This window comes from Epinephelus lanceolatus, chromosome 2, assembly GCF_041903045.1.
Source record: "Epinephelus lanceolatus isolate andai-2023 chromosome 2, ASM4190304v1, whole genome shotgun sequence".
Taxonomy (NCBI): Eukaryota; Metazoa; Chordata; class Actinopteri; order Perciformes; family Serranidae; genus Epinephelus; species Epinephelus lanceolatus.
Window position 1 is genome coordinate 34,622,479 of NC_135735.1, and position 27,519 is coordinate 34,649,997.

Sequence of the window (27,519 nt, forward strand, 5' to 3'; positions counted from 1 at the left end):
TCACCATATGCTCTTTCTGTTGACCCGTATTTTCTCCGAAATCCAAAATATTTCCACACTGCTGATTTATTCCTGAGTAAATAACATCATCCTCATCATCTTTCTCTTGGGTGCTACTACCTGCCTGCTGCTGTTTGAAGATGGCACAGACTTTCAAAATAAAAGCGTATCCTAAAGATGATGATTATATGGATCTATGTTTTCACTTTGCATTGATGACACTGGATCGATTGATGGATTGTTACGCCCCTAGTTGCTAGCATGGCTTTGGAGTCTTGCTCTTGTTTCTTTGCTGACAACGTGGGAAACAGTGATGGCTGACAGAACTAGAGTTTTAATGCAGTAAAAATGTAATGGATCTCTGGAAACATGTTTGTTGAGTTGCTTCAGGTGTGAAATTATTCAAGCACAATTTTTAGACTTCATAACCACAGAACAGGTTATGTATATGGATAGATGTAAAAAATATTCCACCACCACTGTTACTCTGTCAACCACTACTCTTCAATCCACAGCAATTTGTCTTTGCTCTTCTGCGGACCTCCAGTAACAATATGAAACTCTCTCTGGTTCACCAGGTGCTAATATGATGAAATGTTAATCCACTATACTGCTGAAGGCAGCATGAATTGATGCCAGCTGTGTGTTGACAGCTGTGTGATCTGAATGCACTCCTTTAATGTGCTCTCTCTTCTCAACATAAATGTAAAGATATTTTCCTTCAAGCTGATGGTCATGTGCTAGATTTAATGCTACATCAGCCCACGGCTATCCTTTTATGCTTCAGTGAATGGATTTTAACCACTAAAAGGCTATATAAAGGCCATCTGCCTGTCTCATTAGTGCCAACTTTCCTGTTTTTCTGCCTCCAGAGGATGAAGGTCTCAATATTTTGATTCCTCTGGGTTAAGATGAAGGCTGTAAGTGTTGTAACCATGACGTTTCTTAAGCATACAAATCTTGTATCTGTAAAAGTCACAGGCGCACAGCGGCTCAGCATTTAGTGTCACCTCTGCAGGTCAGAAAACAAAGCAAATACACATGCAAACACAAAAATGCACATACTGACAAGGATAGCCAGAGGTATGGTTCCTTGGCTCTGTGTTTAATGTGGAGCAGTGATCTTAGCCAACAGATTTGAAGGGAGGAGGTAACTCTTTGGTAGAAAAAGATAATATGAGGACCAATGAATAGTAATAATCACAAGAGCTTTGCCAATGGTTGGGAGGACAATGCACAAATACTGTCCCAGAGAGCAAGTGAGTAAGAAAATTTTTCAAACCAGAAATCATGTTTAATTTTTAACCTTGACCTTGAATCACCACCAGCTCCTGCTCTTAGGCTGCTCCATGTAATGCCTCGTAAGTCAAAAGTAAAATTTTGAAATGCTATGAAGAGAACCTGTTGTATTGTGTAAACTATGTCATGTTTTTGTCAGAAGTCTTGCTCTAAAGGTCATGATCATTTGGACAGGTCAGTAAAGTGCTATAGGTGCAATATAATAGTTGAAAGAAGCCAATAAAAAAAAAAAATCTGATTTTTCACAATCAAAGTGCAACACATTTTGAGAAATTCTTCCTTAATTTTTTTAAATTAATTTATTCATTATTTATTCAGTAATTGCCTAGCTTCATTGGCTCATTATTGTTACACAAGGGATACCGTCTAACTGTCATCAGCCTAACAACAAAACAGTAAAATGGCAAATTGCGTGTCCTAGGGGGATACACAGAACAAGATTGGACCCTGAATTGATCCCTGAGGCACACCATTAAAGAAGCTAATGAGGAAATGCAATCATTTGTGAAATCCAAGAATTTTCTATTAGGAAGATATTTAAACCATGTATGTGCAGGCCCAGATATATGCTTTAGTGCTTATCCAGAAAGATCAATACTGTCAAATGCAGCACTGATAATGAGGAGAAACGGCATGTAAGAGCCACCAGAGTTCCCTTACTAAATGTCATGAAAATGTCATTTATGACACAAAGAAAGGTGCTCTCTGTGAAGATAAAGTGTTGTTAAAGTCCAGGAGCTGTAAAGGCATTTTCTGGGAATTTTGGGTAGAAATGGAAATACAGCTAGATCTATTGCTATGAGGGAGTGAGAAATTAATAAATCAACGGAGGTGCAATGGTTGCTCATAGTAGTTGGGGACACAGCCAGTAACAGGAGAGCTCTTCACACGTGGGCTGGCGTCAATGACTCTTTTCAGAACAGATGGCGATACATCGTCAAATGGGCTAGAAGATAGATTCATATGTGAATAATTCCTTATAGGTCGGTGAAATTAGCTCTTCGCAACAGGAAAATCTGTGTTTTCTGGATGTTGGCTACAAAATGGCATCATTATAGACTGAATGCTTGTGATTTTGTTCATGAAGAAAAAACATCTCTCAATCCTTGACAGTGATTTTGTTGGTGAACAGAATCATTCTCATAGATTGAGTGATGTTTAAAAACCTATTAGAGCTCTGGGAAAGAGTTTATTTGGTTAGATTGCAATCAGCTTACAGAAATAAGCACGTCAAACATCCTTAACTTAATGGTTGTACAAGGCCAGGAGCTATTTCAGTAATAACACATGCACCTCATTTCTTTCTCTTCTGTCAGCACTTGGCCTGTCTGGATCTGTGTTTCAAATGGTGTCTTCATGAAAAATGATTGACACTTGGAACAGAGCATGTTTTTAACAGTTCATTGGAGTTTTAAGACTTTGAAGCAATGCTCATTAAATCTGTTTACTAGGTTGACCTGCTGTACAGAGGTTGCTGTATGTTACTTTTATCCAAAACATCCACTGTAAATGAGAGCAAATACTCTGTTTATTGGTGTGTTGTCAGCTGAATCTAAAATAAAGAGCAAATGTGTTAAATTTGAATATGTGCAGTTTGAAATAAAATGAAACATTGTGGGTGATGACAGAGAGAGTGAGAATCAGAGAGGGAAAGGGATGATATTTGTTACACAAGCCTGAAGAGGCGCGGGCTGGAGAGAGGAGAGGAGGGTGGGGGATGGAGGTGGAGAAGTCCTCGGGAGTCTTGGCTAGCTGTCCCTTGGCAGCTCAAGGCACAAACAGAAGCAAGGGTCTCTGTTTCCAGAAAAGGCAGAAAGAGTAAGAGTGAAATACACGAGAGAGAAATGACTGGAGAGTGAAACTGAAACAGAAAAATGGAGGAATATAAGAGGGGTGAACCCAACGGTATATCAGGCATTGTTGTTCTTTGTTTTGTTTTTCACAGAAATAGCATTTTGCACTGACAGACTAACAGTGATAGGCGACACTACAGTCTGTGATAAATGCTGCACAATTAAAATACTACAAAGTCCTCTCCAGACACAACTAATTTGCTCATTTGCCCCAGTCTTGGATCACATTAGACTTGAGCTGAACCATGTCAAACGCTAAAATAAATCAGCCTTTGCTCTGCTATCTTTGGCTGAACACAAGTGCGCTGCAGTGATTGGAGGGGATCATTTGGGTCAGGCTGGCTCAGAAACAGCTGAGGTTCCAGGCTGCTGTTGCTTTCACCGCCGGCAGGGGGCGAGCAGCAGCCATAGCCCACACAACATCACCATCCACACCCCCCTCTCCTCCAACAACCCCCCACTTGTCTGCACGCGCTTGCGCACACAACCACACACACGCATCTCCCTACATCCCAACCTCGCTCCCATGTGAGAGGCAGAGAGAGCGGGAGAGGGAGAGAAATGTGATTTCGCTAGAAGGCCAGACAATTAGTGGCTGTTGGAGGAACGCATGACACACATCTCAGCTGAGAGAGGGGAGCGAGACTGACAGAGGGAGGCACACTCACGCACGCGGGAGGCCAGCTGAGAGATGGGGGGGTGGCTTCTATTTGAATGCTTAATCGCCACAGAAGCGGGGGGGTCGGTGAAATGGTGTGGACCGTCATACACTACCTGCAATAATTTCATGTCACTGTGTCCGTCTTCATTTGTCCCTGTCAACTTGAAAGCCTCAATTAACCAAACGTCACACAAGGACAAATTAAAGAAATTACCTCTCACATTGCCCTGCCATTTTGTCGCGAGGTTAAGTGTTTTTTGTTTCCAAATAATTGATTTGTTCATAGCTGTGAAATTCAGCCACATGCAGTTCATGATGGTGTTTTAATACGCCGGGGTACATCGATGACTAATCTGCAACGGGAACGAGCAATCATGTATGACGACATTTCCAGTGAGAGACGTAATTAGATGATGTGTAAGTGTACGTGAACCTCTGCTGTGTGTGATGTATTGATGGGAATGGTCCCTCTGTGCAGACTGGAGGGTGGCTCGAATCATAAAGCGCGCGTGAGTGTGTGTTTGACAGAAATATAAAAGTGCGTTCCTCCCCGTGCCCCCAGGCATGCCCATAAACCCATGCATGCGCGCACAAAAAGCAGTGGCGCGCGTGCACGATACGCGCACAAGCCCTGGCTAAAATCTAAATAGACCATCCCCCTGTAGCCAAACATTGTTGCTGCATGTGTGCCCGTGGCGGTTAAGGTTTATTGACCCATTACATCACTATTACGTTTCTGTCGGTGTGTGTAGTTTTTGCAGTGGTGTGATGATACAGTCACCTAGCCAAAGGAATTCACACACACACACACACACACACACACACACACACGCACGCACGCACACACACGCATGGGCGCGCACACGTTAACACACTATTTCATCCTCTCTCCCCTCCTTCCCTCCTTCTCTTCTTGCTTCCCTCTCAAGGCATCTCGCGTGAGCCTGTGTGTGTGTGTGTTGGGGGGTATCGTGTGTATTTGTGTGTGTGTCAGCCCGGCACAGTGAGCACAGAGAGGGAGAGAGAGAGAGAGAGTAAGAGGGAGAGTTTTGTACAGGGGAGGGACAGACATCCTCCAGCCGGGGAGCAGAGCCTCAGTCTGGGCAGCCAGGAGCAGCGCTGTCTGCCTCCCCATCAGCGCCACCACCACCACCACCACCCGTCTGCATCCCGTTTTGGACTAGACACCCCGTGCTGTGGCACTGTCTACAAGCAGGGGTGTGCGTGCGTGTGTACGTGTGTGTGTGCGTGTGTCAATCGTGGAGACAATAAAATCCAGCAGCGTCTTCGGTCCCCCATAACGCGAACAGGGGAGCACAGCAGAGGAGCGAGAGCGGGGGGTACCGAAGGTGGCATGGAGGAGAGGTGCGTGTGTGCGCGGAGGCAGGGCTGTGGGATGTGGTGTCTGACGGACGCGGAGAGATGCTGTGAGCTCTGGTATTAGCAGGCAGCTGCGCACCGAGCCGCTCTCTCCCCTCCCTCCCCTCCTCAGCTGCTCTCCTCGCACCGACCATTCGCTGAAATCGGGGAATCGGCTCCACACGGCTCTCTGTGCTCACAACCGCTGGCGTCCTGCACGGGGGGATTTGACACAACCAGGTATGTGCAGCGGTGGAGCCCATTTGGGCGCTAGATGCGTGTTTGCATGGCGGGGTGGGATCTTGACTGTTTGACTTCATCCTTTATCTTCTTGTTGCTTCCCTCCCCTCCCTCTGTGGCCCTGTCAGTGGATTAATGAAACGTTATTTGAGAATGATGCGGTTAGATGGCATCATCTGTCGATGCAGCTGTGGTGAAAGATACAGAAAATAAGGTCTCTGTGTTATTCAGTCATGTTGTTGTTTATTCTAAAACCAGTATCTGACAAAAACATTGTCGATCCCACAAATGTCCCATTGCTCCCATTCTAACCTTTTCCCATGTTGTTATGCATAACGCAAAACACGAACGCATGTGAGCAATGCTGTTGTTTCACACTGAGCAAACGCGATGAGACTGCTTCTCGTCTTGCCGGGCAAAGGAAAGGTAATATTTTGATTTATGAGGCGAGACAATCTGTTGTGATGTTGGCTGGTTTCCTAGGGCTGCAGGCAGATATTTCACTGTTGGGAAATACACAGGTTAGGAGAAGGGAGGCAGAATGTAGCCGAGGATGGGCGTGAGGGCAATATGATCTGAGGATGCACACACCCTCACATGCTCATCCCCCCCCCCCCCCGCTGGTATGTTTCGCTCCTCTCTCAGAGCGGCAAATGCATGCTTAAAAGCAATCATGCACGGAGGCATGCATGGCGCACATGTGTGTGCACGCACGGCTGCACACTCACACGGACGCACAGGCATGCACACACACCCACATGTACACCAATCCACGCTCGGCCATAATCCATAATCATGCGTTCTGGAGACATGACGTAACACATGAGCATCTCTCATCTATATGCACCCGTTTGCAACCAAATATCCCTCAGTTTCACCCACAGTGATGAGAGAATGAGCAGCACATCACAGCATGTAGTGTAATTGCTGGCAGAATAATAACCTCAAATTGGCATACTTGCGTTTTCATCAGGAGAGAAGAGCAGATTGTACTATTGTGAGAAATAGGTTAGCATGCCTCCAACTGACACTCATTTTCATTAAAGGAGAGTGGCGGAGACTGTGGGACTGTGAGAAATGGAGTGTTTTAGAGTGCTCTGCTAATCAGATGCATTAAGAGAAAGCGGGGGAAATAGGTCCCTGGACATTTATGCAAGGCCTGGGGTAGCAGTGCCTCAGAGCATAGGGAGTGGGTGTGGCTGAGGTGCTCCCCCTTTCTCTGGAGGTTTCTCCAGTCTGACTCACAAATGGGAGGGGCTTTACCCCAGGACCACAGGAATTCCCAGATTTTGTTTTGTCACAGTCACTGGCAACCATTTCTTCCAGACACTCTTACAGTATCTGTCGAACAAGTGATGACAGAACAAGTTATTTTACAGCATGCTAGACATGTTAGGCTAGTTGCTGACACTGGAGCAGTAGGAGGTTCAGTACCTTGCTCAAAGGCACATGCCCTCAGAATTGTAAAGGGTGGAACAAGCAGCTTGGATAAAAATAATCCTATACATCCATATGCATTTCAAAGGCCTATGGATCATGTAACATGCTTGAACACATCATATGATGTAATAAACTCAATAATAGCTACCTATTGTAGGTACTTGTTCCACAGATGGCCTTATTTTATGGTGGGTAGAAAGTGTGTGTGTGTGTGTGTGTGTGTGTTAGCACATGCTACTTACGTATATTAAATGTTTATGACTCACCCTATTACAATAACCAATAGCTACTGTCCACTTATCTCTACTTAGGTGCATTTGACTAAGCTCTATCACATTGAATCTGCTTGTAATATGCCACAAGGTGAGGATAAACAATAGTGGAGATACCGTAGATCTAGATAACCCAACATATAATCTCATTCTTGCATGTGCTTGTCACGATGGCTCGGAATAAATGTTGCCATTCCATTTGTAGCCCGTTTGCTGCTGAGTCTGCTCACAGAGCCATGTCTTTGCAGGTTCTGTGGTCAAATTGATAACACACACAAACGGGATAAGGTGATCTAGTTATCTGTCATCCCTTTTCTCCTAATTCTTGCATCATTACGCCCTAATGGGACGATACGGGCGATACCTCGTGGGTATTATCAAGTCATTTGTGTATCAACTCCAGCACTGGAAGAGGGTGAATGCTTCATTTGTCAAACCTTTACATGCAGATGTCAGGATACTGGCTCTGTAAAGAGAAAGGCAGCCCCCTAATTGGTAATCAACACTCATTAAACACTAGTACTCTGTTATTGTGATTTGTCCTGACAGAGTGCAGCCACAGTGCTTTATATAAGAAATGTTCCAGTCACTGCTACAGTAAACAGCGACATATCCCAGATGCTGTCAGCCATGATTGTGGCTGTAGCTCAGTTTAGTGCATTACAAAAATTGCATCACAAATGGATCGACTTAATCTGTCAAGATTAACTAGCGGTCATCATTAGGCCTATTTTGTGTGGAGTGTTTCATGATAATATTCCATAATGGTTGAGTCATTCAACAAGATGCAGCTTTAAAAAAACATTCATGTGTTGGTTAAATATGCTTTCTAAAATTGGCTATCCATTTTACATTTTTCATAATATGGTACCAGGGCAATGGCAGGGCAACCACAACTGGAAATTTGACTCAGGATATAATTTGGGTGTTTTGGAAATGCAATTCCAAGAAAGAATTAAATTCAAATATTATTCTAAACTTGACAACTGAGTGGTGTACACATGTACATGATGAGATAACATTAACAACCACACCAAAACCACACATTTTATTATTAGTCTCTGCATTTGTAACTATTAATAATATAATATGCTCTTTCTTTTTCCTTTCTTTTTTTTTAGTCAAACCAAAACCAATAGCTCAGCTCAAAGCCAAAGTTTACCCAAGGCTACGATACGCTGTACTTTATATTTATATCTTTGCTATGTTTCAATGTTTTTTTTCTTTTACAACAACATTCATTCACTGAATTGGAAGCTTTTTTTCCACAGTGTAACAGATATTTGGTTATATTCGATTATTGTTGGAAGCCATATCTGGTCAGCATCCAGCACTCTGCCTAACACTGACAACCGCAGGGGGAAATGTTTTCAGCTGTGCATTAGTAGCACATTTCTGTGACTTGAAGATACTCTGCCTGTGTTCATCTGGAGACAAGATCCCCCTGCTATGTGTGATTCAAGTTTGTTTGATCATAGAGAAAGTCTGGGGAAAACCCAGCGTTGCTGACCCGAAAGCCCTGCGAGAGGTGCTTCTTCTCAGCCCTGACAAACCAACAAACAAACCTGCTATCCCTGCTTCAGAGTCATGACCTCAACCACTGTCTTGGAAAGGCCAACACAAAGATCTCACTTCCATATAAGACTGAAGGAGGCAGCAGAGTTTCAATCCAAAGTTGCATTATTTACTCTCTTTGGCTAAGATGGGTTGGCAGCGTTGTTATCATCCACCACATTCCTCCAGTTGTTTTTGCAACCAGTTAATTTCGTTTCTGTAACCTGGTATTGATGTCACCCAAACTCCTTTATAATTTATGTGTTCCTTTCAATCTAACTTAATTTTGTTTCATTTTAATCCACTACATTTGCACTCACTATTTCTGCCTTCTATTTATTCCATGCCCACATTAAATTCTGCTCATTATATTGTGTTACTCAAGTGTGTAGATAATAAACATATTCATTTATTATATAGTCACTTTTGGAATTTCTTTCTACACACTGCTCTATAAGAAACCACTGAACGGGAAAAGAACTCACTAACTTCAGATTGACTGGTTATAAGTAAAGACTTCATTTCCAATTATAATTAAATGGTGCCTCTCACGACTGTATAATATACATTTTATCGTCTTAGTTCATCCTGCTGAAAGAAACTCTTTATAGTCACAACGCTTATCAATCAGTAAAGCAGTGAGCACTCAAGCAGACGCTTTCAATTTCTCTCCTGATTAGAGCTTTACTCAGGTTAAAGATGGGTGGCGCTGTGTGGGGAATTAAGTGATGTTACCAAAAATCTACGCACTAATAAGAATGGTAACACGGAACATTTTGCCATCATAACAGCTGCGACAAAACTAACAAGGGAGTGTGGGAGATGTCAGTCAAGTGTAGTCTGTGCACGCCCACACAGTACTGAGAAATTGGTCTAATCAGGCAACATAGGTGGAAACACCCATGTGGGTGTGTATCGGCCTTAAATATTGAACTGAATAGTGTAATCATTCCTTAAGGGGATTTGGGGATACCCTACCATACCATTGACAAAACACTTTACGCAACATAAAAGTGGGTTATATTCACTTATCCTGGTGGAGTAAGTGAATAAGCCATCACTCTCTGAGCCTAACAACTACAGGTGCCCTTGAACAAGGCACTTAGCCCTCAGCTGCTCACTGGTTGACACAAGTTGACTGCGCTTGTGTAGTCTCAGTTTATGCATGGAGATAGAGGTTTGATATTCATACAAGAGCTAAAAAATGTCAGTAGAAGTAGTTGAGGCAATGTCAGGACATATTAAAACAATATCTAATGTGATTTATTTATGGTGGGGACAGTTTTGGGTCGTGACCCATCAGTTGCAAAAGGCTGCTCTTGGCTTTACGCCAGTCTACAAGAGAGCTGAGTCATGAACTTCCTCATACCATTAAATATACTGTAGTCCTTTACCTAAATCAGTTGTCATTTCATTTCTGTGATGACAAATCTGAATGGTGCTTTCTTGTTATTTTCACCACTGAAGACCATAGCTGTGAGTTGTGACTATACTAGGCCGACTTATGGATAGAATTTTTGAAGAATCAATTATTTACAACTGAATAACAGCTTAGGTGTAAGTACCTTAGTAGCCGAGGTTAGTAAACTCACCTATTAAGATTGATACTATTGCACAAGACCTTTCAGTATTACATGCAATAAATAGTGTTTTCATTGCACCAACATTCCTGCCCGAGGCCTGCCTCAAACCTTATCCCTTGAAGGTAACAAATAGTCAAGCCCCTTGATTCATTCTATCATACATGAACCTGGCAGAAACACATCTATGCTGGCAACCTTGCCTTAAGCTCTATTTGCTAATGCCTGGTCCTTCTTCAGAGCCCAGCATTAAAAGATAACTGTGATACTGTGTTTCACAGCTCATTTGAAGTGAGCATGCCTCTGTGGTCATGAGACTGTAGACACATCAAGCTCTATACCCCAGAAATAATGTGGAGCAGCTGTCAAATTCTCTGCACAACAAGCATCCCTCTTTCGACTCAGCTGGCCAGTTCCTCTCCATAGTAAACACACACCTCTCAGAGACACTGCAAGCTGTTGAAGGCTTTACACTGTGCAGCATGATTCAAGAAGTCTGTGGCCACACTTCCATTACACGGACATGGCGACTTTGTCCTTTTTGTAACTATGTAGTCTGCTGCACATATACATTGTGACACCTGAATAGTTCAGGTGTTGAACCATTCCAATTAAACTAATTGGGACATTAAATGTATGTACATACATAGGTCATTAACTTCAGCATTTCAATTAGTGAAAACATCCACACCATTAAAATCAATACATGGAAAACAGCCAGCAAACTGATTTTGTATTGTGTTTGAATAAGATTTTAGAATATTGATGTTGAAAATAAAAATGAGGAAAAAAGTCCACATATAGCAAAGTGTATTAAGACCAAATCCAGTTTCTCAGGCATTTTTCATCAAGCTAGACATTCATTCATGATGGACACACTCCGACAAGATTATTGTAGCAATTAGAATAATTGGCTCTTCTGCTGTAGAAGCTGGATACATCAGTGTAGCCAGTGTCTATTGACCTTGACTGACACGTACACTACACGCGGTCACATGCACTTGACCCCCCACCCCCACTCCCATTATACAATTAAATGATAAAACTGAAAAAGAAATGTTTGAATGTTCAGATTATTCAATTGAGCGGTCAGTCGTCTCTGCATCTGACCCATCACTCTCTTTCTATAACAAATTTTGTTATATTTTTTATTTTTTTTATTTTGTTATACTGACCAATCAGAGACTTGACATTATGTATATTAAAGATTTAACAGATTGTGTACTGTCCCGATAATTGCAAGATAATAGGTTTTTTCCTGCTTGTGCTTCATTGTGATTTAGAAATCTGCAACTAAATTGTAATTGTTTGTTTTTTGTCTTTCAGAGAAATGCTCCTTTTCCGGAAGAAGGCCACTGGATTTAAAAGTATTCTTGAGTCTCTACGCAGACTGTGGTTTTAGTGGTTGTGAGCTGGGATCCCACTGTCAAGCACTGGGTGATTGTGCTTGGCTCACCACTGCTGTATTCTCAGCCAACTTCTTCTTTCACTCGATGATTAAAACAGTTCACAGGATTGCCATCCATGGTTTCTACCCTAATAAATACTATATCATCCTACATTAAAAAGATTTGCAAAGGAATGTTTACAAAGAAATTGGCAAACCCAATCAAGAAGAAAGAGAGAAGCGAAAATAAAGAGCCTAAATTGACCACTGATTTGCAAGCACACAATCTAACTCTCTCCACCACACTGAAGACTACAGTTAAAAAGATTTCCAAATGCTCTTCGGCACGTAACATATCGCTTGAAGAAGACGACGGAAAGAACGACTGCTCATCCCTGTCACCCACTTTCAGTTATCGTGTAGCTATAGCAAATGGACTCCCGAAAAACTCTCTTTATTTGAATAATAATGAAAGTATCTTTCCTGAGGTTCTTTCTATTGACAGTAGTTACTCTGACTCCTTGAGTGAGACGAAACTTGTCAGGAGACTGGATGAGCATAAATCACACACTATGCCAGTGAGACGAAACAGGAAGAGCCTCATCAGTTTGGCTCCCTCTGATGGCAGCTCTGAGGGTGAACGTGTGGAACGCTCCAGTCTACACACACTCCGGCTGGGTGCTCTACGCAAGTTAAGGAAATGGAAAAAGAGTCAGGAATGTGTCTCCTCAGACTCCGAGGTGAGCAACTGGAGGAAAACCTTGGGCATCCGGAGCAAGTCTTTGGACCGCGCTGGACGGCAGCAAAAGAGCTCGACCCTGGAGCCTGGCTCTTCTTCCACAGGTTGCATCAGTCAGACCCAGGATGTCATGGAGATGATCTTTAAGGAGCTACAGGGGATCAGCCAGATAGAGACAGAACTGTCTGAGCTACGGGGCCATGTAAATGCCCTAAAAAGTTCTATTGATGAGATCTCCAGCAGTGTGGAAGTAGTTCAGAGTGAGATTGAGCAGCTTCGCTCAGGATTTGTCCAGTCTAGAAGGGAAACACGTGATATTCATGACTACATAAAACAAATTAGCCACCAGGCCAATAATTCAACCTTGAGGTTCCTCAATGTACCTGAAGAAAGGTCAGAGAAAACAGAAAGTGTAATATACAAAATACTAAAAGACAAAATGGGTTTCATTGATGCCCATAAAACTCTTAAAATCGAGCTTGCTCATAGGTTAGGGCAACAAAGAGAATGTTCTAATGCAAAACCCCGCCCTATTATTGTTATTTTTGCAACAACCCAAGACAGGGATATAGTCTTGAAAAAGTGCTATAAACTTAAAGGAACAGGCATTACAGTCTCTACTGATAGCTTAACTCATGATGGAAAGGAGAGAAAAGACAAAACAATGTCTTCCTCACAAACCTATGAAAGCATGGATATAAAGGTCTCAGGAAAGGATAAAGTGGTAGAGAGTGATGACTGGGACTCAATGGACAGTGATAAGGAATTAGACGAACTGAGCAGGAATAAATATGCAATGGTGATTTCAAAGCCTGTTCACAAGAGCAAATCAGAGAAGAGGCGATCCCATGACCATAGCCGGTCAGGAGAGGAAGCAGGCTACTCAGGCGCAGTTCACTATGCTGATGACTCTTACTATGACCCAGACAAGCATGCAAAAGCTTACTACTCTGATTTGACCCCTGGTTGGCTTTCCCAGAGTGACTACTCCACCCCTAAACTCAGCCGCTCTGAGTCTGACTGCTCAAAACTTTGCCAGTCATACTCAGAGGACTTCTCAGAGAGTCAGTACTTTACACGGGCTAATGGCTGCTCCCTGCTGTCCTCCTCAGATCAGGAACTGTGGCAGAGAAAACAAGAAGACATGGCCTCCTCCTGGTATGCCAGTGATAGTAACCCACTCAGCCACGAGAATCAAACATATGAACACAATGAGGTTGAGACCACAGAAACTATTGACAGTGGGGTGAGCAATGGACTTGTCTGCATGTCTGGGGACAGAAGCCACTACAGTGGTTCCCAGCTCTCTCTGCAAGGTGACCTATCACCCTGGAAAGACTGGCATCATCTCGAGCAGGGTGCTGACTCTGGCTTGGAAGCCTCCATAGAAGTTAGCAGTCCCTTTGACCCATCAACCATCCCTGGTTTTCCAGAAAACATCACTAAATGTCAGGAGGTTGATTTACAATTTGAAGGAGAAGAGGAATTCATGATGCTTGACAGAGAAACTTCCCTACCACCTATAACCACTCACATTATTCCTCCCATCACAGAACGCGAGTCTGTCATTAAGCCATCTGTCCGGCACTCTAAGGAGGGAAATAAGATTATCACAAAAGAATCCACAAAAATAACATCTAAAGACACCTCTAAAGCTGCTGCTAAAGCTACACATAAACAAACTAAATTGGCTCCTAAAGAAGAAACCACCAAAATATTGCCAAAGGAAAGCCCGAAGGTATCTGCTAAAGTTTCATCTAAAGTGACCTCTAAAGCAGCTCCTAAAGAGTCACCGAAAGAGATTCAGAAATCAGCAGTTAAAGAGTCCTCTCAAGCTCTCCTTAAAGACAGTCCTAAAGTCACACATAAAGATGCCACAAAGCCCACTGTTAAAGAAGTATCTAAAGTGACACCTAAGATAAATTCTAGTGAGGCTGTGAAAGTCACTCCTAAAGTAACTCCAAAAGATAGCCCGATAATGACTCCTAAAGAAAGTCCCAAAGAGTCACCTAAAGAGAGCCCTAAAATAACCCCAGTTGAGAGCCCTGTTTTAACACCTAAAGATTCACCTAAGGAGTCTCCTAAAGTCATTGCTAAAGATGCCCCACATGTTGCATCTAAAGAAGGTATGAAAGTTGTTGCTAAAGAGGTTACCAAAGAAGCTGCAAAACTACCCCCAAAAGAGTTCCCAAAAGAGACGCCTAAAGTAGCACCCAAGGAGACTGGTAAAGCACCCACACAAGAAGTTTCAAAGATAGCACCTAAAGAAGTCTCTAAGGTTCCACCTAAAGAAGTTGCTAAGATTCCACCTAAAGAAGCCCCGAAGGTGGCCCCTAAAGAGACTCCTAAGGTTCCCCCCAAAGAGACCCCTAAAGCCACCGCAACAGAAGTCCCTAAAGTAGTACCCAAAGCAGCCTCTAAAGATGCCCCTAAGGAAACCCCCAAAGTAGTTTCTAAAGATAAATTCCCTGAACTGGATGTCAATCATAGCTTTCACCAGGCCCAGAATAAGTCTACAACTATGTACCGCAGTCAGAGTGAGATTCGAACAGAGAAGGTTGAGGAGGTTCCCAAATCTTGGAGTAGTAGGCTAAGCATAGATCTCAGTGAGAAGTCCTTTGGTTTTGGCTTTGGGTCTACACTGCAGAGGGCTAAGTCAGCTCTGGAGGTAGTTTGGAAGTCTGGCTCTCAGACTCCTACCCCCGCTCCTCCTGAGGAGACCACCAACTCATCATTTATGGGGCGTTTCCGCACCCTGTCCACCTCTGGTGCAAATACCTCTACTACTACAACAGACTCAGATGCCTACACAGAGCCTATCTTCAACAAGGCAGAGGAAGATAAACCAGGCGCAGAGGCAGAAGCTGGGGAACAACCCGTGGACAATGAGACCCACTATGTTGAAGTAATGGAGCAGGTACTAGCTAACTTGGAGAACAGAACTAATGCTAATGAGGCAGAGGAGACAGAAGAGCCTGCACAAGAGTGTGAGACCTCTCAGGACTATGATGTATCTGATGACATTGACGCCTCTCAAGACGATGCCTTTCAGGATGACGAGGCCTCTCAAGATTTTGAAGCCACAGAGGACTATGAGGCAAGTAAAGAGGCACGTGTTCTGGAGTATGACTGCAGTTTGGATGAAGAGTATAGTGAAGACTTTGAAACCCAACTCACTGAGGACACAGCTGAATATGATGCAATGGTGGAGTATGTAGATGTAGAAGAACCAGATGACAATGATGTTACAGAAGAGATGGAAGAGGGTGATGAGGAGTTAGAGGAGGTAGAGGAGATAGTAGAGGAGGCTACTGAGGTGACTGAAAAAGTGGAGGAACAGCAGGAGGATGAAAACAAAAATGTTCCAGAGGAGAAGCCTGCAGAGGCACCAACTAAGAAACGTGTTCGACCCACCTTTAAGGAGGCAGCTCTGAGGGCCTACAGGAAGCAGATGGCTGAACTGGAGCAGCAGATCCTGGCAGGAGGTAGGACTCTTCACTTCTTTTTGTTAATCACATTATAACTTTAAATTTCTACTATTTTACAAGGTTTTTACAATGTTAATACATAACTGCAACTGTAACCATGAGTACCCAGCAAACAGTGAGACATTGAATGTCCAGTCAAGGTGACCTGAATCAAAAATAGTTTAAAAATCAAAGTTGTGCCTATGTTTGCGATGTTACCTGGCTGTTAGCTGGGTATCTTAGAAAATTATTCCCATGTGCATCCAAAGACAGTTTTGATAAAGACTAATGTAGTCGTATTAAAAAACAACAAAGATAGATGTATTTTCTTTTATCATAGCAATAACATTATCAACATTTCCTGGTTTGTTGGGTCTGAATGGACCATTATTGGGCATGGAAAAAACATCATCTGGCTGCCCACCTTGTAACCACATTGCAGTTTTCGGCCTCTGACAGTGACCATTTTTGGCTGGGGACACAGCGTCACTGTCCAACCAATGTTTGCTGGGTAGTTGCAAAAACCAAGGCCCCTGGACTTAAGGAACTATATCAGTGGTTTTGTGTTAAAAATGGCCAATATCTCAGCTGCAGTTGTTTTTAAAAAATTTGTTTCATTTGATGCATTGAAGTTTGCTGTCTGAGATTTGTCAGGGAAGACAAACAACTAGCAAACATGGAGAACAGGGAGGGGGCAATGTGAATTTACAGTGTCATGTATTGTATTGAGAAGACATAGCAATCAACTGTTAAGTCTCAGATGTTGGAGCATCCCAGAAAAGTTTTGTGCTTCTTTGAGTTGAATTGAAATGAATATAACATATTATGAATATATTGCTTATGAGGAGAAAAATCAAATCCATAAAGTTATAGTAAGATTTGGAAGATGGAGGGAAGTAATGTAGACTTTAGACAATTTGTAGCTAATGAGCTGAAACACAGAAAAGAATTAGTATCCTTGGTAACCTATGACATACAGTGCTCCACTGTGTTGTTAGTTAAAGTTTTAATGATAGTGAATCACTTTCATTTATGTGGTGGAGACAGTCCCAAGGCTTGAAAGTTGGTGGTTTAATATCATTGGATTTATGGGAACCTCAGACTTTGATCAAGGATGTCTCTTTGAATTGTTAATTTATTTTGACTTGAAAAAACTGAAGAGGCGACTCTCTGAAGGTGGATGGTAGTGTTACTGGTGGCAGTGACTTTGTATTTGTATTCCCATGGTGGTACAGTACTAGATTCCCAGACTGTGGCTTAAGGGATAAGGCTGTCAAATATGTTTTCTGAAGGTTTGTCATTTATCATCAAAATTTAATAGACCTTAAAAGCTATACTAGAGCTGGCCTCCAAAACTCCCATCAGTTCTCACTATGAATAAACCGCTGACTACAGTCTGTTATTGGATGTCATTGAATTGGCAGACAGTTAAAGCAAGTGTGAACATGAAGTCTATACGTATTGACTTACCACTGAGAAGGTCTTGTATGTCATGGATGTATGCACTATGGTGTTGTCAGTAAGAGATATTATATCCTCCGCATGGAGCAGAATATTATGCCTGTGCTCTCATTTGTCTTTTATATTATACTTTTGCCTTACTGCAGTAATAGCCTTGGATTAAAATGTGGTATGGCTAATGGGCCAAGGATTACGTACAAAAGGATGCAATTTGATATCAACATTGGTATATAAATAGTTAAAACTGTTTCATTGAAGGAAAAGTAGTCTTTCAACTGGACTGAAAAAAGAGACCAGGGAATTTCCACTCTTACTTAAAATGAAAAAGCTCTTGACCTACATATGTAGCTGCAACTGTGGTGCTCATGGTGAGGTAGGTACTGTAGTTTAGGGAATACAGGCTACACCTGAAGACTGTGACAGATGTGTGCACGAACCTTTTCAGTGGCTACACTCACCAAACATCCTGCAGAGAATGTTATTCACTAAAATTCTTGAATTAGGAGAGCTTTCTTCTTTGTCATGTGGTTGTATGTGACCAACTGTTAAGACCATCAAACTGATGTCTTTATGAGGTATTAGTAGGTAAACCAGAAATGACAGTTTTGGTTTTGGTTTTACCACACACAAAAGCGAGATCTACTTGCCACAACACCTGATGAACTATGTCACATACAGGCTACACTGTCTATGGTTATGTACAGGCTACGTTACCCACAAACCATCATCTTCAATGGTCAAGGTTAAGGTATGCATAGATATAGAAATGTAGATACCTCATTGGCTGCTGCTGTATGTCATTGCTATGCATCTGCACATCTGCCATTCTGGATCAGTCAAGTAAATAAATAAATACAGTGTGTATTGAGAGATGCAGCGTTCTCTCTACAATATCGACTGTTACTTGCTTAATTCTGAACCGATTTTCATGACATTTGGTTTGTTATAAACATGAGAAATTAAACATGCTGGTTCTCCTTTATGGAATTGAATTCAGTAGCTGGGGGTGGGACTGATCACCTTTACGCCAAAAGATTAACCTTTTGTATAGCCACAGCTTCCTTTGGGACATACGTGCCCTGATATATGAATAGGTGGCATCAAATGCAAATTACTGAGACGTTTCTCCAAAAATGTAAGCGATGTAAGTAATACAGTTCACCTACAACTCAAAACAAAAACTTAGAATGAATCACATTACATTTACCAGTTGACCTACAAAATGGGGAAGGCAATTCCTCCCAAAACACATGTAGGCCTATCCGTATTGTTTTTCCTATTTTGAGCCAATAAACACTTACTTTTTTTTTCTTTCGCAAGATATGTTCCCTTACATTGCCAATGGAGTGAAAAGAGGTAGAATCGTGTTTTGAAAGGAGCATCTCTTTTAATTCTTTAATACTGTGATATAAGACAGTCACTGCAAAAACAACAACAAAATATAACTTTTATGTAAATATTACGTTATATCACCCATCCCTTGAATATAGGCAGAAGGGATGCAACAATATTTGCTGAAAGCCTGAATCGATGAAGAATTTTTGAGGCCTATACCAAGATTGGTATTGTAGAGTTTTAAAAATTGGTACAATACCTTTAACATTGCACATAACATAAACAAGTACTTTTATTCAAGAAACTGTGAATGATATACAGTACAGGCCAAAAGTTTGGACACACCTTCTCTCTCTCTCGCATTGAATGAGAAGGTGTGTCCAAACCTTCTCTCTCAATGAGAAGGTTTGGACACACCTTCTCATTCAATGCGTTTTCTTTATTTTCATGACTATTTACATTGTAGATTTTCACTGAAGGCATCAAAACTATGAATGAACACATGTGGAGTTATGTACTTAACAAAAAAAGGTGAAATAACTGAAAACATGTTTTATATTCTAGTTTCTTCAAAATAGCCACCCTTTGCTCTGATTACTGCTTTGCACACTCTTGGCATTCTCTCCATGAGCTTCAAGAGGTAGTCACCTGAAATGGTTTTCCAACAGTCTTGAAGGAGTTCCCAGAGGTGTTTAGCACTTGTTGGCCCCTTTGCCTTCACTCTGCGGTCCAGCTCACCCCAAACCATCTCGATTGGGTTCAGGTCTGGTGACTGTGGAGGCCAGGTCATCTGCCGCAGCACTCCATCACTCTCCTTCTTGGTCAAATAGCCCTTACACAGCCTGGAGGTGTGTTTGGGGTCATTGTCCTGTTGAAAAATAAATGATCGTCCAACTAAACGCAAACCGGATGGGATGGCATGTCGCTGCAGGATGCTGTGGTAGCCATGCTGGTTCAGTGTGCCTTCAATTTTGAATAAATCCCCAACAGTGTCACCAGCAAAACACCCCCACACCATCACACCTCCTCCTCCATGCTTCACAGTGGGAACCAGGCATGTGGAATCCATCCGTTCACCTTTTCTGCGTCTCACAAAGACACGGCGGTTGGAACCAAAGATCTCAAATTTGGACTCATCAGACCAAAGCACAGATTTCCACTGGTCTAATGTCCATTCCTTGTGTTTCTTGGCCCAAACAAATCTCTTCTGCTTGTTGCCTCTCCTTAGCAGTGGTTTCCTAGCAGCTATTTGACCATGAAGGCCTGATTGGCGCAGTCTCCTCTTAACAGTTGTTCTAGAGATGGGTCTGCTGCTAGAACTCTGTGTGGCATTCATCTGGTCTCTGATCTGAGCTGCTGTTAACTTGCCATTTCTGAGGCTGGTGACTCGGATGAACTTATCCTCAGAAGCAGAGGTGACTCTTGGTCTTCCTTTCCTGGGTCGGTCCTCATGTGTGCCAGTTTCGTTGTAGCGCTTGATGGTTTTTGTGACTCCACTTGGGGACACATTTAAAGTTTTTGCAATTTTCCGGACTGACTGACCTTCATTTCTTAAAGTAATGATGGCCACTCGTTTTTCTTTAGTTAGCTGATTGGTTCTTGCCATAATATGAATTTTAACAGTTGTCCAATAGGGCTGTCGGCTGTGTATTAACCTGACTTCTGCACAACACAACTGATGGTCCCAACCCCAATGATAAAGCAAGAAATTCCACTAATTAACCCTGATAAGGCACACCTGTGAAGTGGAAACCATTTCAGGTGACTACCTCTTGAAGCTCATGGAGAGAATGCCAAGAGTGTGCAAAGCAGTAATCAGAGCAAAGGGTGGCTATTTTGAAGAAACTAGAATATAAAACATGTTTTCAGTTATTTCACCTTTTTTTGTTAAGTACATAACTCCACATGTGTTCATTCATAGTTTTGATGCCTTCAGTGAGAATCTACAATGTAAATAGTCATGAAAATAAAGAAAACGCATTGAATGAGAAGGTGTGTCCAAACTTTTGGCCTGTACTGTATATCGGCAGAACATGTTACAGTTGAAAAACAAACTTTTCACTGCTCCCTGGTGGACAACTCTTGTAATGGCGACATGAATCTAAATTACCTCAAACCTATCGCTCACATTTCTGTACTGCAATGTCTATTTATTGACTGTGATTGTTCATTTTTATTTTCATGCACTGCTTTTGTTGGACCACCAGATGAGAAGAGTTAAGAAGCAATCTGACTGTCTGACTCACTGACTGATTGAGTCACTTCTCATTGTTGACTCGTGCATGTGCGAGAGCCATGCAGTAGACTGCGGGCATATGAGTCCGAGTGAAAGTGTGTGACTGTGTTGCTCTTTTCTTCATCTCTCTAGAAGTTATTTAAAGCTTTGCCTATAGTCTTACTGTATAGTTCTATAGTGTCTTCTGGTTCTGTGAACAGTGACGCATGAGTCCACATGTCATAGCCATAGTTAGTTTTACCCACTAGTGCAAAAAACATTTGGAGACAGAGTGAGAAAGGCCAAGATGGGATCAAGAAATGTGAGGCACGAGTAACTAAAGAACTTGCTCACTTATCTTACAAATAAAATGATCTACCTTGCTAATTTGATTTTTTTTTGAATATTAATACTTATCCTGATGAAAACAGGTCATTGTAAATGTGAGTGTAAAAGCGAGACACTGCTGTGCAGTTTTATACACATAATGTTTGTGGTAGCTATGAATAAGATGCAATATCCCTACAAAAGTTTTATATTTGCTCAAGGTGCTATGAGGGGTTTGTGCAATAAACTTTGTTTAAAAAAAGGACCACCAAAAAAATCCAGCTTTAATTAATGTTAGGTTAGTGCTGCACGATTTGATAAAAATATGCGATTGCAATTGGACTGGACAGTATCGTGATTTGCTATTGCAATTACAATTTAATACATAAATGGTATCATGAGTCTTCTTGCTTGATTCAGTGTTTCCCCTACATTATATTAGGGGGGCACTGACCTGACCTGACACAGTTATTGTTATGGACAGTGTGTAAATGACCATTAACAGACCTCTCACAGTCAAACACGCTGCTCGCACAGCAGCGCAGCACAGCACTGGACACACAGCGGAGCGAGCCTGTGTTGCGTTCAGGCGTTATCATGTAAATGACAACTTCCAGCACGCCATAGCACCACACAGCAGCGTGTCAAGTGGGCCGAACCCGAGTAAAGTTGCTCAGTTTTTCATTTGTTATTATATAGTTTGATATGGAGTCCGTGATTTCCCTGTGACACTTACAAATGTTTGCTTAACTGTGCTTGGATGTTGTTTTGTGAGGCTCTGGCGGCTTTCAGTTGTCCCTTTGTCTTTAACGTTGCACGGCTCGGCTTTCTCTCACATGCACTCTACCTACTTTTCTCTGTGCTGTGCTGTCTCAAGTGTTGATATCGATTGGTCGTGTTGCCGCGGGACGTGGCGACTTTAACTTTTAAACTTTTACACAGCACGTCTCTCTGTTCAACGTCGCCGTACCTGAATCCAAAGTATCGCCATATAATAGACGTTGCGTTTTTTTCGCCACCAACTCAGCCTGTTCATGGTCGTGCTCATGCTCTTCTTCAGCGTCTGTGTTGGTCACTGCTGCACGCCGGGTGGTCACCTGACCATACGTGCTGGACACACCACAATAGCTTGTGGGTGTAATGTCAACAAACTCCATACACTACAGGAGAGGTTGTCACGTTCACAGGCACACACGTTAACATTTATTTACATTAAATCGCAAATCGTTGCCTTTAATGCGGTTATGTAATCGCACAGCCTGACATCACGATTGCAATTAGATTAATCGTGCAGAAATCTTAGATACATAAAATGTAGCCAACCTGACTCTTTCCAGTTTTAAGCGATCATTGAATGTTGCATTGCCACCAGCTACAACTATTTTACACAACCTCTTTCACTTGCTCAGAGTTGATAGAACCATATGCAGTATGCATTTGTGTGACAGTTGTTTAAAACTCATCACACTGCTGATGGAGAAATAGCCATAGGTGGAAGCACAGACATGCGTACTCTTTACTCCCCCCTCATTTGCTTAATGCCTTCATCTTGTGTAGCCGATGCATGCTCATCATGCTCATGCTCTGTAGCATGCTGGCTGGTCTGTGTGGGAGCTGTGAAGGGAGTCTCAGCAGCACTGCCACTCCTGCCAGGCCTGTCTTCAACCGGCTACAGCAGCGTCTGTATTCAGATGCTAATTCACACTCCCAAGGGCATTCTGTAACCAGGTCAGCCTTGCTTGGAATATTTATAGAGGTCTGCTGCTAGTGAAGTTTGCTGCTTGCTCCTGGGGGAGCAAAGGAGGTAGACCCTCTTTATGCTTAGTGCACCATTTCTCGAGAAAGCGTGGATATGAAAAATGCAGATACAGGGGATGAAGAGTCTCTGTTGTTGTTTTAGGTGATACCATCCAATTCAAAGCACTGACTGATTTTAATATTGCTGTTTTCATTTGACTGTTGTAAACAGGGAAGCCTCTTCTCCTCAGTTAACTCTCACAGTTTAGAGGAGCTATGACTGTAGTTTACAACACATAACCTCTGGCTTTCAGATTAGACACTAAGAACACTGCACCCTCTGACTCTGATTGCAATTTTGCCAAATCATCCTCATTATCACCATGCTTGAACTATTTCTCCTAAACTTGCACTAGAATAATTTCATAATAATAATAGTTTTGCCTTTATGTGAACAATTTAAATCTCAGTTACATCAACAAAACAAGTGTGCCTCTCATTAGATGTGTGCTGATAAGGGCTGAACCCATTTTACCCCAATGCTCTATTCCTGGCTCATGCCTACAGGGATTCTATTTTTGCACTAAAAAAACTATATAGACCCTCTGACATCAGCCTGCCACAGCCTCAAAAGTCAAAGCTGAAAAACTAGGAGCTGAGGGGAACAGTGAGCGCACATATACTGTAGTTGATGTGTTTTCTTCTATAGCTGGAAATGGTTTGGTCATGTGGTATTGTTTGAGTCATCAGATGGACAAGCAGTGAGCAAATTGGTAGCGTAGGCACCCAGGATGTTCAGATCTCACTCTGAGCTACCACATTTCAGTAAATCAAAGCCTGGTGGGTTGTAACCTCTCACTACACACATCTCCCCTTGTCCTCCTGTTGTATCTGAAATCTGTTATCATGTAATCTGTAAGTTTATTAAAGGTGCAGCTTTCAATTGTCTAATGTGAAGATATGAATTACTTTTGTAATGTCTCCATGAGTTTGTTTCCTTGCACTCCCCCAATATGAGTGAGACTTTAGGTTGTAAAACACAAAGATAATTGTTGCTGTCATCTATCAGTAGCAGGTATCAAGCTGTACAGATGTTCAAATATGCTGACAACAGCAATAAAAGAGGTACTGTACAAGTGTTATGTTATTGCTGAATCATAAATGCAATATATAAATGTATGTGATGAATGCGATGGCACTCCAGCATTACATAATATATACATCAAATAAATAGACACATAAGTATAGGAATGCATAAATATAAGTTTCCAGAATGCTCAGGGGACTCACCAAACAGCATGTCACAATGAAAAATAGTTTAGCAAACAGAAATACTTATTATTGTCAATTTATTAGTGTTGACACTGTGCTCATGTTTAATTACACCAAAAAAATAACAAATAAATGAATCTGACAGCTAAAAGGCAGAAATTTTGAAATGTTGTCTTCAGTACAGTTAAGCGGATCTGGCATTTGCTTTGGCAGTGATTAATCTAACTTACCTGTTTGAGTGACCAGCAGTGTGATGAGTTTCCAGTAGAATTGTAAGTTTAGGAATAAAGTAACCATATAGTTAAGCTGCGGACTTTATCTGACATATAAGCAGGTGGGCTTGTTTGTTTGGTTTTACCGAGAGTTGGTTGGGGGTCGCAAGGATAGACATGCATTTTTAATCTTCCTGCATTTGATGAAGCCACTGGACTGAAATATGCCAATTTCTGCAGCATATGAGATGTGGTAAGCTTCCGCCAAGAAGGGGAATAGACTTTTTGGTAACTCCAAAGTTGTCTTTTTAACATGTTGTGTCCTTAAAAAATTGCAGTCCTAGCAGGCCATATAGTTTGTCCTCTTGGCTTCACCTGGGTTTTGTGTAGGGTTGGAAGAGTGTGAGTACCTTTAAGGCTCATTTATATTCCCTTTACATAGATAATGGATATGTTCATTTCAAACATGGTGACTGTCACTTTCGAAGTAGTTCCATGCGCCCTTTATGTTGGCATAGATTCATCCTCTAGATGGCACTTGAGGGCAGAGTCAAAAGTTTGTGACAACAACAAACATGGTCATGGTGGAGGAGCTTATAATACTGTACTTTTTAATAGAGGCAGCATTGTCGAAGATGATGGTCTTTGAGGCCATTAAATACAAAGCAACATGTGGTGGGAGAATTCTCTTAACTTTAATACCAATTGATTCCTTTCCGACATTTTTAAAATGTCTTTGTGGTTTCCTACAGTTGTGTCTCGCTTGAACTACGCTACATTACCCACGATTCCTGGTGGTACTTCTCTGTTAGGCCTTATTTGTAAGCTTTCAGAAAATGCGCACAAATACAGTACAGACAACGTGACCACAGAGTACAGAGTGGAGACTTTGTCCATGTCTCTATCCGTAGAAGAATCTAATGCAGAGCATACATTAGCCTTTACAGCACTGCGGCTAATCTAACAGATCATGAAGATGTTAACTTAACATTAGTTCCAGTGTGTAGTCTGGTTGCTCCTCAAACCACAATGATTTTTTTTTTATTTCCAGGCATGTTGAATAGTGAAGATAAGTATGGAAGCCCATTTTTGTCAATGTGATGGGGGAAAAAAAGACCTTGTACATCACTGTTTTGAGAAACTTTCTCGAAATAATGACGTATTATCTAAAGACAGTGACATAGTATCTCAGAATAATAGGAAATTTTTTCCAAATACTGACTTAGTATCTAAAATAATGACTTAGTATCGATAAGAAGTAGGGAGATGATATTCCATAGGCAAGTGTGAGCACAGCAGCTGAACAGTTGATAGAAAGCACTCTTGATTGAACTGGTTGTAATCACTAATAGTTACAGAGAAAAAAAAGTAATTAAATTACAGTTTCTTATCAAAATGTTAGTGATTACATTGGGGTTATGTCTGAACGTATTCTTTTTGGTAAATGTTTTTTTATGTAGAAGAAAACATTCATTCTGTTGTTTATTATATTTAAACAGGGTAACTAGTAATCTGTAACTTATTACTTTAAAAAAATAGCCTTCCCAACAGTGTATGAGGTAATGTAATGTTAGTACTGTTGAGTAATCGACCTTTTCAATTGTGATATAAGATACCTCGAAAAGAAAACAAAAGCGCAAGTGTAACCAATCACATTAATGATGGCTCTGTTCCAAGGTGAAATGTTGCAGTAGATTTCAGGCATGAAACAGTGAAAGAGTAATTTATTACAGGATCAAATAATTGATTACATTTTAAAGTTACCTAAATCTGCATGATGGTGAGATAAAGCCAGGCCAGACCAAATGTACTTTTTGTCAAGTTTAGACAACTAAGTTGGTTGAGGTCAGGGACAAGATTGCTCTAAAAGAAGCCAGTGTTGACTGTTGACACACACAAACCCTGGTCTCTAGGTAGAAGTGGAAGTGTTAAATGCCACTGTCACAGCAGTATGAAGGTCACACTAATTCCTGTCTTGGCACTGAATAGAAATGTTGGCCATTTTAAGCTGTTTGTACACACCCAAATTAACCCAGCCAGCGCAAAACTGCTTTTTGCTGTAAATAAAATGGTGCAGGAATGAATACTAAAACCTGGAAATTAGGTCACATTTTGCCACTCCCGATTCCCTCTTCCCGAAGACAGTTTTTTGAATGGATTCTTGGTGAGATGCCTGAAACAAGATCTGTGGTTAACACAAGCTTAAGAGATTTTCACTTTTGTTCTTCAACATAAAATAGGTCAGTAATAGTACTTGTAAATTTTGAAGGCTTTCGGGAGGTTGTGGCTCAGGAGGCAGAGCGGGTCATCCACTAATTGGTGGATCAGCGGTTCAATCCCCGGCTCTTCCGGAATGGGTGAATGTGACCTGCAGTGTAAAAAGCACTTTGAGCGGTTGGAAGATGAGAAAGGCTGAAGTGGCTAGATGAGACCAGAGAACATCATCATGCCGAACATGGCTTTACAGCTTTGTTGTGGTGCTGACGTTCAAGTCACGCAACCATTGTACAGTTCGTTTATAGCCTGATGCTAGCTTTTTACTCCTGGCACTTTCATTTATGCTTCAAAAATCATAAAAGTGGTGTTCATCTTTAAGGATTATCTTGCTGAACAAAACAATTATCATAAATACATTTTTGCCACAGAGCTTATTTTCTACAATTATCGAAATGTCCAATGCCTGTGGGCTTTTTGACGAGGGAACCAGGGGCAACGCTAACTTCCTTGTCAAAACAAACAAAAAAAAACCAAAACATGGCTGACTCTGTGAAAGAGGGCCTGCTGCGTATGTGTATGTAGATATAAATGGCTCAACCTAAGGGCTCATCTATACTCCCTTTATGTACAAAAATAGATACGTTAATTTCAAATGTTGTAAACCTTACTGCCCTCACACTTCCATGCGTCCTTTATGTTGGCATAAATACAGCCTGAAGATGGCACTGGAGGGCAGAGTCAAAAGTTTCACACAACAACTGAGGTGACAGTGGAGGAGGTGATAATACTGAACCTTTTCAAACCTTATCTTGCTCACTTTTACCTTAATGTTTTTTTAATGTTTAGTGATTGTTAGCTAGCTAACAGTGCTGGGCTTGATTTTGTTTTTCAG

At 41.7% G+C, this 27,519-nt stretch overlaps 1 protein-coding gene across 2 annotated transcripts in view; it reads left to right on the forward strand.

Annotated features, from left to right (window-relative positions):
• The first annotated feature begins 4,769 nt into the window (after positions 1-4,769).
• The window catches only part of unc13c (unc-13 homolog C (C. elegans)), a 138,463-nt gene continuing 115,713 nt past the window's right edge, over positions 4,770-27,519 (forward strand). For both annotated transcript variants that reach the window (XM_033619175.2, XM_078161087.1), the window contains exons 1-2: positions 4,770-5,412; positions 11,585-15,869. In XM_033619175.2, coding sequence (XP_033475066.1) covers positions 11,783-15,869 — 4,087 coding nt within the window. In that variant the 5' untranslated portion in view covers positions 4,770-5,412; positions 11,585-11,782. The remainder of the gene's footprint in view (positions 5,413-11,584; positions 15,870-27,519) is intronic.